The sequence below is a fragment of the Geotrypetes seraphini genome, chromosome 10 (assembly GCF_902459505.1).
Source record: "Geotrypetes seraphini chromosome 10, aGeoSer1.1, whole genome shotgun sequence".
NCBI classification, from domain to species: Eukaryota; Metazoa; Chordata; class Amphibia; order Gymnophiona; family Dermophiidae; genus Geotrypetes; species Geotrypetes seraphini.
This window is the reverse complement of record NC_047093.1, coordinates 65,680,262-65,693,081: the sequence shown is the minus strand read 5'-3', so window position 1 is coordinate 65,693,081 and position 12,820 is coordinate 65,680,262. Positions and strand designations below refer to the sequence as shown.

The 12,820-nt window shown below is 43.5% G+C and overlaps 1 protein-coding gene across 1 annotated transcript in view; it reads left to right on the top strand.

Annotated features, from left to right (window-relative positions):
- The window catches only part of STOM (stomatin), a 77,792-nt gene that overhangs the window by 37,545 nt on the left and 27,427 nt on the right, over positions 1 to 12,820 (top strand). The window contains exons 2-3 of the mRNA XM_033960679.1: positions 7,255 to 7,361; positions 9,698 to 9,770. Coding sequence (XP_033816570.1) covers positions 7,255 to 7,361; positions 9,698 to 9,770 — 180 coding nt within the window. The remainder of the gene's footprint in view (positions 1 to 7,254; positions 7,362 to 9,697; positions 9,771 to 12,820) is intronic.

Below are 12,820 nucleotides of genomic sequence, written 5' to 3'. Positions count from 1 at the left end.
TACTCCCCTGAAATTTGCGGGATTTCCGTTCTAGGAACACCCGCAAATTTAAAAAAACTGCGAATACGGGTTTTCAGCTGATCGAAGGCAGGAGAGGGCAGCTGGGGTACGGGCAGGTGCTTAAATTGTACTTACGAAGACAGATAGCGTGTCAAAGCAGCTCCTGATTGATGTAACCATGACTTTAGTACCAGGAAGAGGCGGTCAGAAAATACCGTGAATTACTGAGTCCGTGATATGCGAACCGCAAATTCGTGGGGGTTTACTGTATAATGAAAGCAGTGCATGCAAATAGATCTCATGCATATTCATTGGGGAAATCCTGAAAACCTGAATGGATTATGGCCCTCAAGGACCGACATTTGACACCTCTGCTCTAGAGGTAGGTCTTGTCAGAAAAATCTGATCCATTTCTTTGACTGTGTGATCAGAGAATTGGGTAGAGGAAATGCGCTACATGTGGTATATTTAGATTTTAGCAAAGCCTTTGACAGTGGTTCACACAGACATCTAATAAATAAACTGAGTTCTGGTCAGGAACTGGTTAAATGGAAGTCGACAGAGAGTAGTGGTCATTGGCGATCACTCTGAGGAAAGGGATGTTACCAGTCGTGTGCCCCATAGTTCTGGTCTTGGGCCTGTTCTTTTTAACATTTTTACAAGCGATAATGCTGAAGGGCTGTCGGGTAAGATTTGCCTATTTGCGGATGATACCAAAATCTGCAATAGAATAGACACCCTGGATGGTGTGAATAACATGAAGAAAGACCTAGCGAAGCTTAAAGGATAGTCTGAAATTTGGCAACTAAAATTTAATGCTAATGTAACCAAGGTTATAAATAAATTTTTTTTTTTTTTTAAAAAGGTATTCCTGTAGGTTTAAAAATTTTGAGCTGTACGTGCCACTTTTAGAATTCTGGACAGCACAGCTCTCTCCAGGAAGTTAGCAGTGCTGGGGAGTTCTAAAACTGCCAAAGAGAAGGAGTTGGGTGGTTAGCAGTTGGAATGACAGGTTTGTTGTAGTTTCTGATGGTTAGAAAACAACTTTAAGAAGCTGTTTTGTGATAAAGTGATAGAAGCTGTTTTGAGATAGAAACTGTATTTGATTGTACTCTGTGTCATTTTTCGGGCAAAGTACAGAGCTCATCTGTAATTAAAGTTGTAACAAAGAATTTATATTTTTTTCCGGCTAATGCTAGGAAAATGGATATAGAGTGTTTCATTTGCAGGGTAAGAAGTTGTGCAGAGGAAATATTATTGATGTGTTCTGATAATTCAAGGGATTCAATTATATTTTGGAATAGGTTTTATTGGAGTAAAATCCTGATTTAAATGAATATTTAATTTAAACTTTGATTATAAATTTAAGAGTCAAGAAATTTTTGTGGGTGGAAAGCTCAGGGAAATTTCAATTATTCTTTGATTTATTTGGGTAGCTAGTGGCTACAGTGTTTATTGGGAGGGGGGTGGTTGTCACCAAATAGGGATATAGGTTTTGCTTCCTTTAGTTTTTTGTTTGTTTTTTTTAAGCTAGGGAGTAGGTACACCATTCCTTGAAGCTGAATCATTTGGAAAGAAGTGCTGGTACCCAATAGGCCTGCAGAAAAAGGAGAAAGGAAGAACTACATACTAACCTGTACAGGTTCAATTGTGGAAATATACACCTGGACCCTGTGAGAGAAAAATTTATTTGAGAACTGTTTTATTTGGAAACTTATTTTGAAGCTGTATAGATATATACATTTAATAGATTTGTAATGTAATTTATGTAATGTAATGTAATTTATTTCTTATATACCGCTACATTCGTTAGGTTCTAAGCGGTTTGAAGAAAATATACATTAAGATTATAAACGAGAAGTAAGAAGGTACTTAAAAAATTCCCTTACTGTCCCGAAGGCTCACAATCTAACTAAAGTACCTGGAAATTAATAAAGAAGAGAAAATAAAGATGGTTGAAAAAAGAAAAATTCTATGTGAACTTATAGGATGGAAATTAAACTGACAGTGAAGAACTGTATGAAAAATACATATGGAATGCAGTTAGAGAGGGTAGGTTACAATCTATTTATGGTATTTGTTTAATTGTAAAATTAACTAACAAATACTTTTAAAATCAGTATTTGTTTCAAAGGTTTCACTTATTGTTCACCCAGTACCTTTTATTTAGGGTGAAATATTATATTTTATGCTAACTTTTCCCTCCTTTTTAGAAAAATTTCTCACTTTGACTTTTAGGGTGACTTGACTATAGAAGGTGAAGTACGTGAAAATTGACATTCAAAGAGGGAGGAGCTACACTAAGAAATGCAAGGTCATGCACTTGGGTTGCAAAAACCCGAGGGAACAGTACAGTTTAAGGAGTGAAGAAATGTGTACGACAGAGTTGGACTTGGGTGTGATTGTATGTGATGATCTTAAGGTGGTCAAACAGGTGGTTGAAAAGATGACGACAAAAGCTAGAAGGATGCTAGGTTGCATAGGGAGAGATATGGCTAGTAGGAAAAAGGAGGTATTGATACTCCTGTATAAGACTCTGGTGAGACCTCATTTATAATATTGTGTACAAAAAGATATAAAAAGGATAGTCGTCAAGATGAAGACTACTAAAATGGTGTGTGGTCTTTGTCATAAGGCGTATTGTGGACAGATTTAAAGATCTCGATATGTATACTTTAAAGCAGTGTATCGCAAACTGTGTGCCTTTTGAGATTTTAAGTGTACCGCAGCTCACAGGGCAGGAAGCGAGGCTCCAGCACCTGGTCAGCTGACTTCTACCGTCGCATTGCACGTATCTGCTGGGACTCCTGCCATTTCTTGTCTCCGCACCCCTGGGACTCCTGTCTTCATCATCTCCGTGCCCCCGAACCAGCAGCGGCAACTCTGTGTGCTTTTAACTTCGGCACACAGCTGTCACTAGCAGTACTTTACCCTGGTTTCATCAGGCAGCCTCGGGGCTTTTGCTAGGCCAGCCCGCATTGCATCATTGAAGAGTGGTAGTTGTGCGGAACAGTGTCCCGGAAGAAATGGTAGAAACATTGATTGTTCCAAATTCAGGAAGAGATAATGTTACTCTAGATGAGCAGACTAGATGGACCATTTGGCCTTTATCTGCTATCAAGTTCTGCCATCGTGTTTCTGTGCTTCCCAAGTTCCTCTATCTACCAAGAAGTCGCAATGGCGCCAGGCCAGGAGGACCCCCTTTACATATTGGTGGCAGGCTCTCTGTGTTCCTGCAGGTCTGGTTTCAGATTTCATCTGACTGGTAGGTTCTGGACATCTTTTGTTGCCTGATCTCTGGTGGATTGGTTTGTCAACTCTCCAGTAGGGCACCTGGAGAAGGCAGCCAGCATTCTGGCTTCTGTGAAAAGGTTGCTTGATATTCAAGCAATTGATCTGGTGCTGCCAGAATACATGGGTTCAGGCAGATACTCCATATCCTTTTTTGTGCCAAAGAAAGGCTCTGACGATTAAAGACCTACCTGGACCTACTCAAGTAAATGCAGGGCTCAAAGTTCCATGCTTTCGCATGGAGACGGTTTGCTCTATCATAGCAACAGTCACCCCAGGGGAGTTCCTAACCTCTCTGGATCTGACAAAAGCCTACTTTCATATTCCTATTTTCCCAGAGCACAGGAAGCTTCTAAGATTTCATGTTCTGGAAAATCATTATCAATTTTCAGTTCTGCCGTTTGGCATGGCGACAGCTCTTCGCCCTTCATCTAAGTGATAGTTGTTGCTCAAGAGGGGTCTAAGTGCATCTCTATCTGTTTGACTGGCTGCAGAGTCCCCTCCAAGGGGCGAGACACAGTGGATCAGGTGATCTGAATCCTGGAGGATCTGGGTTGGATTATAAATTACTGATAGAGTAATTTGACACCAAATCAATCCCTGGAGCACCGGCTGAGTCTATCTTCCAGAGGCACACAGATAATAGCTGTGCTCAGATTCCTTGTCTTCTACACAGGTCTGCTCTGTAGATGGCGTGGGACTACCTTCATTTCCTGGGATCCATGGCTGCCACAATAGATGTAGTGCCTTGGACAAGTACTCGCATGCATCCTCTTCGCTCTGCTGCAGTTGCATAAGACTCTAGAACAGGGGTCTCAAAGTCCCTCCTTGAGGTCCGCAATCCAGTCGGGTTTTCAGGATTTCCCCAATGAATATGCATGAGATCTATGTGCATGCACTGCTTTTAATGCATATTCATTGGGGAAATCCTGAAAACCCGACTGGATTGTGGCCCTTAACGAGGGACTTTGAGATTCTTGCTCTGGAAGGACAAGCAGTCAGTGTCTTTTCCAAGAATGCTACTGCAGTGGCATATGGCATTCGCCTGGGAAACTCCAAGAGTACATCTCTAATTCTGGAAGTCTGCCTACTCTTTTGCTGGGTGGACCGTCATCTTCAGGCGCTTTCAGCGGCACTTGTTGTGGGAGTGGGCAGTGTTCAAACAGACTTTCTCAACAGACAGACCTTGGATCCAGGCAAGTGGATTCTGTCTCCAACAGTGTTTTGGACCATTGTACAGTGCTGGGGTCATCCCCACTTCTACCTTAATGGCGATGGCAAGAAACAAGAAGGCAGACTGTTTTTTCAGTTGAAGGTTTGAGCTCGGAAGCGAAGGTCTATATGCTCTAGTTCTACCGTGGCCACAAGACCTTCTGTTGTTTGTCTTTCTTCCCTGACTCATGATAGGCCAAGTCATTCAATGAATTGCATCTCAAAGGAAGAGTCATTCTGTTGGCTCTAGATTGGCCTTGCAGGTTGTGGACCACAGATTGGCTGTGTCTTTGCTCAGGCTATGGGTTCAGGTTGCAGGTGCATCTAAACCTGCTTTCTTAGGGTTTAGTATGCATTGCAGGTCCAGATCGCATTGCTCTTACGGCATGACTATTGCATTGCAGTGTTAGAGCGCAAAAGATATTCAGCCATGGTTTTTGCCACCCTTCTCTAGTCTAAGAAGGCAACTACAGTCTCTGCCTACGCTATGATATGGAGGACTTTTCAATACACACAAGGGTGTGTGAAGTGATTCTTGGCTCTGGTTTCGGTAGTGTGGGCCTTGACAGTGGTGTCACCGAGGCTTTGTTTCAAGTCTAAGTCGCTGGGCTCTTATTCCAGACATCACAAGATTTCAGAAGAGTGCTTTTTGAATTCAGCCACCTATTAATCCACTTTTCCCTTTATGGGACCTCAACGTGGTTCTTGGAGGCCTCACCAAGGCTCTTTTTGAGCCTTTGGAAGAAGCGTCCCTCTTGGCCTTGATGCTTCAGGCAGTTTTCTGGTAACTGTGTCATCAGCATGGCGCATTGCGGCACTCCTGGCTCTTTCTTGTCATGAGCCTTTTCTCAGAATTGTGGAGACTGGAGTCTCACTGTGCTCTGTTCCTTCTTTTCTTCCGAAGAGGGTGTCTGCATTTCCTATGAGTCAGGAAGTGCGTTTGCCTACAAGTTCTGTGGAACAGGACCTAATTTTGCTCAGGTTGGACATGAAATGAGTGCTTCTTCGTTATCTGGAGGTCATCACAAGTTTGGCTCTATGACCATCTGTTTGGGCTGACTCATTTGTTTAAGTGAGGCATGCCTGCTTCCAAAGCCACATTATTCACATGGATCTGTAAGGCCATTTAGTCATCCTACATTGTCTATGGGACCCTGTCACCTGTTTCTGTCAAGGCACTTTCTATCAGGATCGTGGCCTTGGGCTGAAGCTAGGGCAGTCTCCCTAGAGGAAATTGGACCAGGTAGCCGCTCTGCAAATCTGCATATTTTTGCCAAGTTTTACAGAGTGGATGTGGCAGCAAAACAGGACTCTGCCTTTTGGGTTCTAGATTTGAGGGCTGGTGCAATCAGCGTGCCCTAAATTTATGGGACTGTTTTGGTATATCCCGCTTGTCTAGAATGACTTGCCTATTGCACTGGAAAAAGATTGTCCTTACCTTGATAATCTTTTCCACTAAATAGGTGAGTCATTCTAGACTCCCTCCCTGTCCTTCCTGCGACTGCATACTGTTTTCATGTTGTATATGCTTCCCCAAGTTGTATCTTGGATACCAGTCTGCCCTTTGGGCCCTGAAAGATTCTATATACTTTAATATGTTTTAGCGTCTTCAGGGGATACTACCTGGACTTCTTTTGTTTCTGTCAGTTGTTGCAAGTTCTTTATATGTTAAAGTGTTTTTTATGTTAACACAGAACAGTTAAATTGTTGTGGTTTCCCCTCTCTGTCCTTACTTCACATACTGGGTTGGAGCTCTAGCATGCTTGGGTACTAACTGCAGTTGGCAGTAGAACTCACAGTGAAGTAGAAGGGACACAGAAAAAATCCGGTATAGATTCCTTCTGCAGATGGCTTGCAGCCATGGGGAGATAACTCGCTTGTCTAGAATGGCTCATCTATCTACTGGAAAAGATCTTATCAAGGTAAAGACATACCATAATCTCTTTTTACTACACCTTCTGGCCAATGATTTCCAGAGCTTAACTGTACCTTGTGTGAGCAAATAGGAGAAACCATTTTGTTTTAAAAGTATCACTATGTAACTTCATGATATGTCCCTTTAGCCTTTGTACTTCATCAAAGCATACACAGTCATTTCATGTTTATCTGTTCCACTCGACTCCGAATTTTATAGACCTTTACCATAATCTCTCCTCAGCACTCTCTTCTCCAAGCTGAAAAGCTGCAACCTCTAGCCTTTCCTCCTATGAGTCATTCCATCCCCTTCATTTTTCTTGCCCTTCTCTGTACCTTTTCCAATGTCCTTTGAGATGAGCTACACAGAATCCATAATTTGTTGCCGAAAAGATGGTTAATAAAAATACAGCACTTCATAACGATAGAAACATAAGTATGGTGCAGCTAATTACTAGGATGCCATAAAAATTGCATATTTTAAAATCACACCATAATCGCATAACTCCCGTGATCATTCACAGTGGCTATTTTGAAAAAGATTGGTTGACTCTCTCTCAATATCACTGCAAAAAGATTCAGTGATATTAGTCTTAATGTGGCAGAAACATATGTGTTAGTTTTGGAGTCTGATTTGTGAAAAAGGAAGAAGAAAATATTTTGTTCTAGATTAGCCTCCTAACTTTATGGTATAAATTGAACGCATATCTCCAGTTAGTCTTAGGTACTCCTCCCCTTGATACCTTGTTACTCGGTGTGCACTCCTGTTCCTCAGAATATGTAACAAGATGGTGAGATCACATCTTCTAACTAAGTCCCCTCTGTTGTGTGTTTCAGGCGATAATAACGATGGCAGTATTGGAGTATGCGGATGGATTTTGGTGATTGTATCATTTTTCTTTACACTCATTACATTTCCCGTATCGATCTGGATGTGCATAAAGGTAATGTCATGGGAGAAGGGAGGACAGTTTCTCCTCCTTTGAGCTTTCTGCTCAGTCAGAATGAGGGTGGGGATACAATGCCTTCATTCACATACATTCTTCTCAACTCGCCAAGAAACCTGCAATCTTGTGCTCTAAATTCCCTAGGTGTCAGCATTGTAGAGTGAAACTGTACTCCTGTCCACACTCTCTTCCCCTTATCTCAATGACTCTCAAACACTTCAGATTCTACCCCTACGCAAGACCAGGGAGCAGAAGACCTCGAACTAACATGGGAACTGAGAGGAAGATTCTCAAAACTCACTGGTAAAATCCAGCAAGTCAGTGTAGTGGAAGCGACTTTTTTATTTTACGGACCATTCTCAGCATAATAGCATGCAAATTATATGCACGCTAGTTGTGCGGAGAATCGCTGGTACAGAGCGGGAGGAACTGTGCCTGACACTTTTCTCAGAAAAGCAATTGCTAAACACAGCTCCTCCCTTCTGTCAAAGCTGCTTTCCCTGCCTCGATCAACTGAGCCACAGGTCTCCCCAAGTTCTGCCGGCTCAGTTGATTAACCAACAGGGAGAGCAGCAGAAAGAAGTTTACCCTCCTGCCGTCACCCCTCCTCCTATGGGAGAGGCCTTTGGGTGTCAGGGCCAGTCAGAGCTTTAGGTCCCTTCCCGGTGCAAACCAGAATGCACCAGAAAGGGAAAGTTATGTTATTTTGATGAAGCGGGTCTGCTAGCCAGAGGGAGTAGGCATCCTTCTAGCTGGCTTTCATCGGAAAGATGGGGGGGGGAAGGGACCCCGGTGGTGGGAAGGAGTGGGCATCTTTCCTACCGGTGGTGTTTGTGGGGGGGGTTGTCAGGGGTGTCGGGGATCACCAGCAGTGGAAGGAAGTGGGCATCCTTCCTGTATGGTATCACCGGTGGAGGGAGGCAGTGAACATCCCTCCTGCCAGGGATGTTAGGAGGTTGTCAGGGATCACCAGCAGTGGGAGGGAGTGGGCATCCATACTGCCGGGGTTTATGATGACCCTGAGGGCAGGAAGAAGTGGGCATCCCTCCTGCCATCCTTCAATTCAGGGTTTTTTTTGTTGTTGTTGGGGGTTTTTTCAGGGTGTGGTGGGGGAGGATCTAAGCTGTCAAGCTTTACTTTCCTGTCAGTGCTTGAGCCAATTAGCACTCGGGCACTGACCAAAATGTAAGGCTACGACAGCTTGGACCCAGTTGGAAAATTTTGCCCGCAAATGTGGCATGAGGTTAGAGTCGCCCGGAGTGCTCCTTTTAAATATTGATAAACTTATTTTATTACTAGTTTAATATTAATGACCTAGTTGTACTACATTTGCATGGCAGAGTCAGAGACCGTGAGAAAACTCGGAAAAGGCCATTCTGATAATGTAATGTAATTTATTTCTTATATACCGCTAAACTTCGTTAGGATTCTAAGCGGTTTACAGAAAAATAGACAATAGGGTGCATTAAAATTATAAGTAAAATAGGTACTTAGAAATTCCCTTACTGTCCCGAAGGCTCACAATCTAACTAAAGTACCTGGAAAAATGACAATTACTAGAGTAATGAAGAAATAAAATAGAGAATAGAATAGATGAGAAAAATAAGAAAATAAACATTCTAATAAGACTACAATGATCTAAAGGACTTTGAAAGGTAGAAAAAAGAGGGGAGATAAGAATAGATGCAGAGGGAGAACCGTTGAAGCAATAGAATTCTGGGGAAATTTGAATGATAAAATAAAACAAAATAAGTGGTAAAACAATAAGTGAGATTAAAAAATATATCATAAACTAAAAAGAATTGAAAATAAAATCAACCAGTAAAATTCTGGCACACACTAAACCAGCTGGAATCAGGGCACAATTAGTTTTGAGAATCCTCCTCTGACTGCAGATTCTGCACAAAACAGTGCATAGCAGCACAGCATTCATGCTGATCCCTGGGCTGTCACCTATGACACAGAGCCGTGTCTGTAGCTTCCTTACCTATTTTAAAGACTACAGCTTGGATATCTTAGGGAGGGGGGTGGGAGAGGAAGAGAACCCAGACAAATAAAATCCCATAAGCACTTCTGGTTCCCTTTTCTCTCCAACCCACCATTATAAATATCCATGAAAAGAGTTTGGGTAGGTTCTGACTTGTGGTAGAAGGCAAACCAGGCAAAGCTAATGTGTTTTTTCTTCATAGAGACTGATTTGGGGTTAAAATAAATTTAATTTTACCTTTTATTTCAGTCCTGGAGAGATGTTAGTAAGTATTCCACCTTTATTGTAAAGATAAGTAGAGGCGTGACTCCTGGTGTCACATGAACTGATCAGCATTTCCTTGTAGATAGTGAAGGAGTATGAACGAGCCATCATCTTCAGACTGGGTCGCATCCTGCCCGGAGGTGCAAAAGGACCAGGTAAGTTTTTAAGTAAACATTTATGCAGAAATTTTCAATTTCGTAGTGATTATGTAGGGTGATAAGGTCCCAATAAAATGGGATTCTGTAGAAAAGACATGGAATAATGAGTTTTAATTGCAATTGGAAATGAGGGTCAGTAAACAAGTTGTAGGTGAGACTGTTTTATTGGATTAGTTTATGTGATGGAAAGAGGATAAGATTTCTGTGCCAAGCTTTCTAGGTTCACTAACCTGCCCGATTGTGTCCAATCCGTGTGCGATCCGTGGCAGGCTGACCAATTCACTACAGATCCATATTTAAATGGGGGCGATTGGAGGAACGTCCCCCACCGATGACATGGATCGCTGAAGAGCGATCCTGACGCATGCGCAAACCATCTTCTTTGCCTGTAGATGGTCTGCGCATGCTCTCCGCTGGAACTTTTTTTTTTTAACTTTTTTACTTCCCTGATACGTTTTACAGATTGCACAAAAAGAGTGAACTGTTAACCAGCCCAATGTACTATGCGCAGGCTGATCCCCCAACAGCAAACTTCCATGCTGGGAACCTGAGCCGGAGTTGAGCGGATGCTCCACAAAGGGGCCGCAGCGGCGTTCCAATCCGGTGTTGCCCGCGCTTCCAGGCGAAGGAGAAGAGAGAGGAACAGCAGCGGGTCTCCTCCCTCCCGCCAGTGTGCGAGGGCTGCTGACTCCACAAGTTGCAGAGGATGGAGCGGGGCTGTGGAGGAGAAGTTTGAAGCTTGTGCCCAATGCGACGTCAGGCTTTTAAAGAAGACTGAAATGGAAGTCCTTGCTGCCCCGATGCTCCTGCTCTCTGCCGCTCTTCCCCACAGTGCAGCCACGCTTTAAACCCGCGGGTTAAAACCACAGTCTCGCACTGTGGGGAAGGGTGGCAGAGAGCAGGAGAGTCGTGGCGGCAAGAGCAGGGCTCTTGAAGGGCTGGAAGTGTGGCGCTGTAACCCTGTTCGCCACCTTTCGAGGCAGAGAACAGAGCGGCAGAAATGCAGGGCAGCAAAGAGCAAAGCGGCAGAGAGCAGGGGGCTTTTTTGATGGTTTGATGGGCTGGGATTTCAGAGCGAGGACAGTCGTCAATGACGTGAGCGACTGATCCTCAGCAGTCGCTTCTTTTGTGATCGGCCAGCCCAGTCGGTGTTCCTTAAATTTTTTATTTTTTTTTTTGAATCGCTGCCTTCCTACTTTTGGATGCCCTTCCCCTCATTTGCATGCGCGGATCGAAATGGGATCGGGAGGAAGGTTAGTGAATCAGGTCGGGACATGATCGGTGGGTTTAGTGAATCTAGCCCCTAGAGTTAAGCGAAGAAACAATGCACTTACACTGAGTTTAAATTGTACCAACTGGTCTAAGTCTTAGGCTGTCTGCATATGTCATTACAGCAAAGAGGAAGTGGGCGACGGAGGTAATAAGACTATGACACTTTCAGTTCAAAGATCCTTCTGGGTTCATTTTGAAAAGAGAAAACCATTTTTTAAAAGCATAGGCCTAGATTCACTAAGCTCACTGATTGCGTTTCCCGACACGATTTTTCACCGAGCTGATTCACTAACCTGTGCCCGATCAAATCTCCCACCTGATCCGATCCGCACATGCAAATGAGGGGAAATTGCCTGCATAAGTAGGAAGGCAGTGATTCACTAAGCAGAAGAAGAAACACAGATTTGAGGTTGCTGATCTGCTAAGGACCAGTCGCTTATTGCCCTTGCTGATTCTCCTGCTCTCTGCCGCCCTGAAATCCCAGTAAATAACCCTTAAAATATCCCTCAAAACAAAACTGTCCATTACTCCCCATAAAAGCGCAGTTCAGTGTGAGCCCGTGGTTTTAATCCACGGGTTAAAGGCGTGTTCTGTTCCATATCTGGCTGCAAAGCGTGTTCTGTTCCATTCTGGCTGCACAATTTGAAATGATTCCAATGATTTGTAATGATTCCTTGATTCCTTTTGGCCAGCAAGTACTGCAGCTACCCCTCCCCCTTTGTTTTGACCTCAAAGACCATGCGCGGATCACATCTAGAGTCAACCAGGATGGTCTGTGCGTGCGTCGCGATCGCTCTGCAGCGATCCGTGGGGCGTGCGTCTGATCCGATCACATTAATTTGCATGAGGACTTGTAGTGAATCGGTCGCCCAGCAAGACACGGCCACGGATCGCCCAGATCAGTGAGTTTAGTGAATCTAGGCCTTTGTAGCAGAAGGATGTTTTTCTCACAAAAATATGAGTTGCATTTCTTGAAATTTTGGATTTGAGGAGCCTTTTTTTTTTCTCTCTCTCTCTCTCTGCAGCTCGTCTAAATTTCAAGGGGCCATGTTAGGGGCGTGTTTTGGGTGGGACATGAGTGTCCAAAAGTGAGACGTTTTTGTACCATAACAAAAAAAATCAAAATGTCTAGGGCAAAAAATCAAGATGTTTTTGTCTAGACTTGTTTCAAACATGGCTGTTACAAAAAAGATGTCCTAAATGACCAGATGGCCATTGGAGAGCTTAAGGCATGACCGTGGCGGTGCACAACAGGCTCTGGAACAGCAGCAGATATAATGAGCATTCTTTTTATGTTAAAGCAATTTTTATTAATGATAATACAACGTTATACAGCAATAGATCATGCAAGTTGCAAGAACATATCATGACACAGATACCAAATGTTATGAGCATGCCTTTTAAAGCAGCAAGTCGCCTAGTGGCCGGTACAGTGGACTGTAGAGAAGGGGACCCATGCCCATATCCCACTCTAACTGGTTACCTGGTGGTGGAAAGTGTGAGCCCTCCAAAAACCACAAAAGGTGACACCTGCAGGCTTATTATGTTGGTGTGCAGTTGGATACAGTACTTTTTTTTTTTTTTTTTTTGCTACTCTTGAAGGGCTCTCCATACAATTTAAGGGGGTTGTGGTAAGATGTACCTGGGACCTTTTCAAGTGAAGTCCCCAGCAGTGCCCTCTGCACCGCCCCACTGCTCTGCTGGGATGTTTGTGTGACCACTCTACAAAATCGGACTTAGATGTCATATCAAAAATGCCCCTCCACATCTGTTAA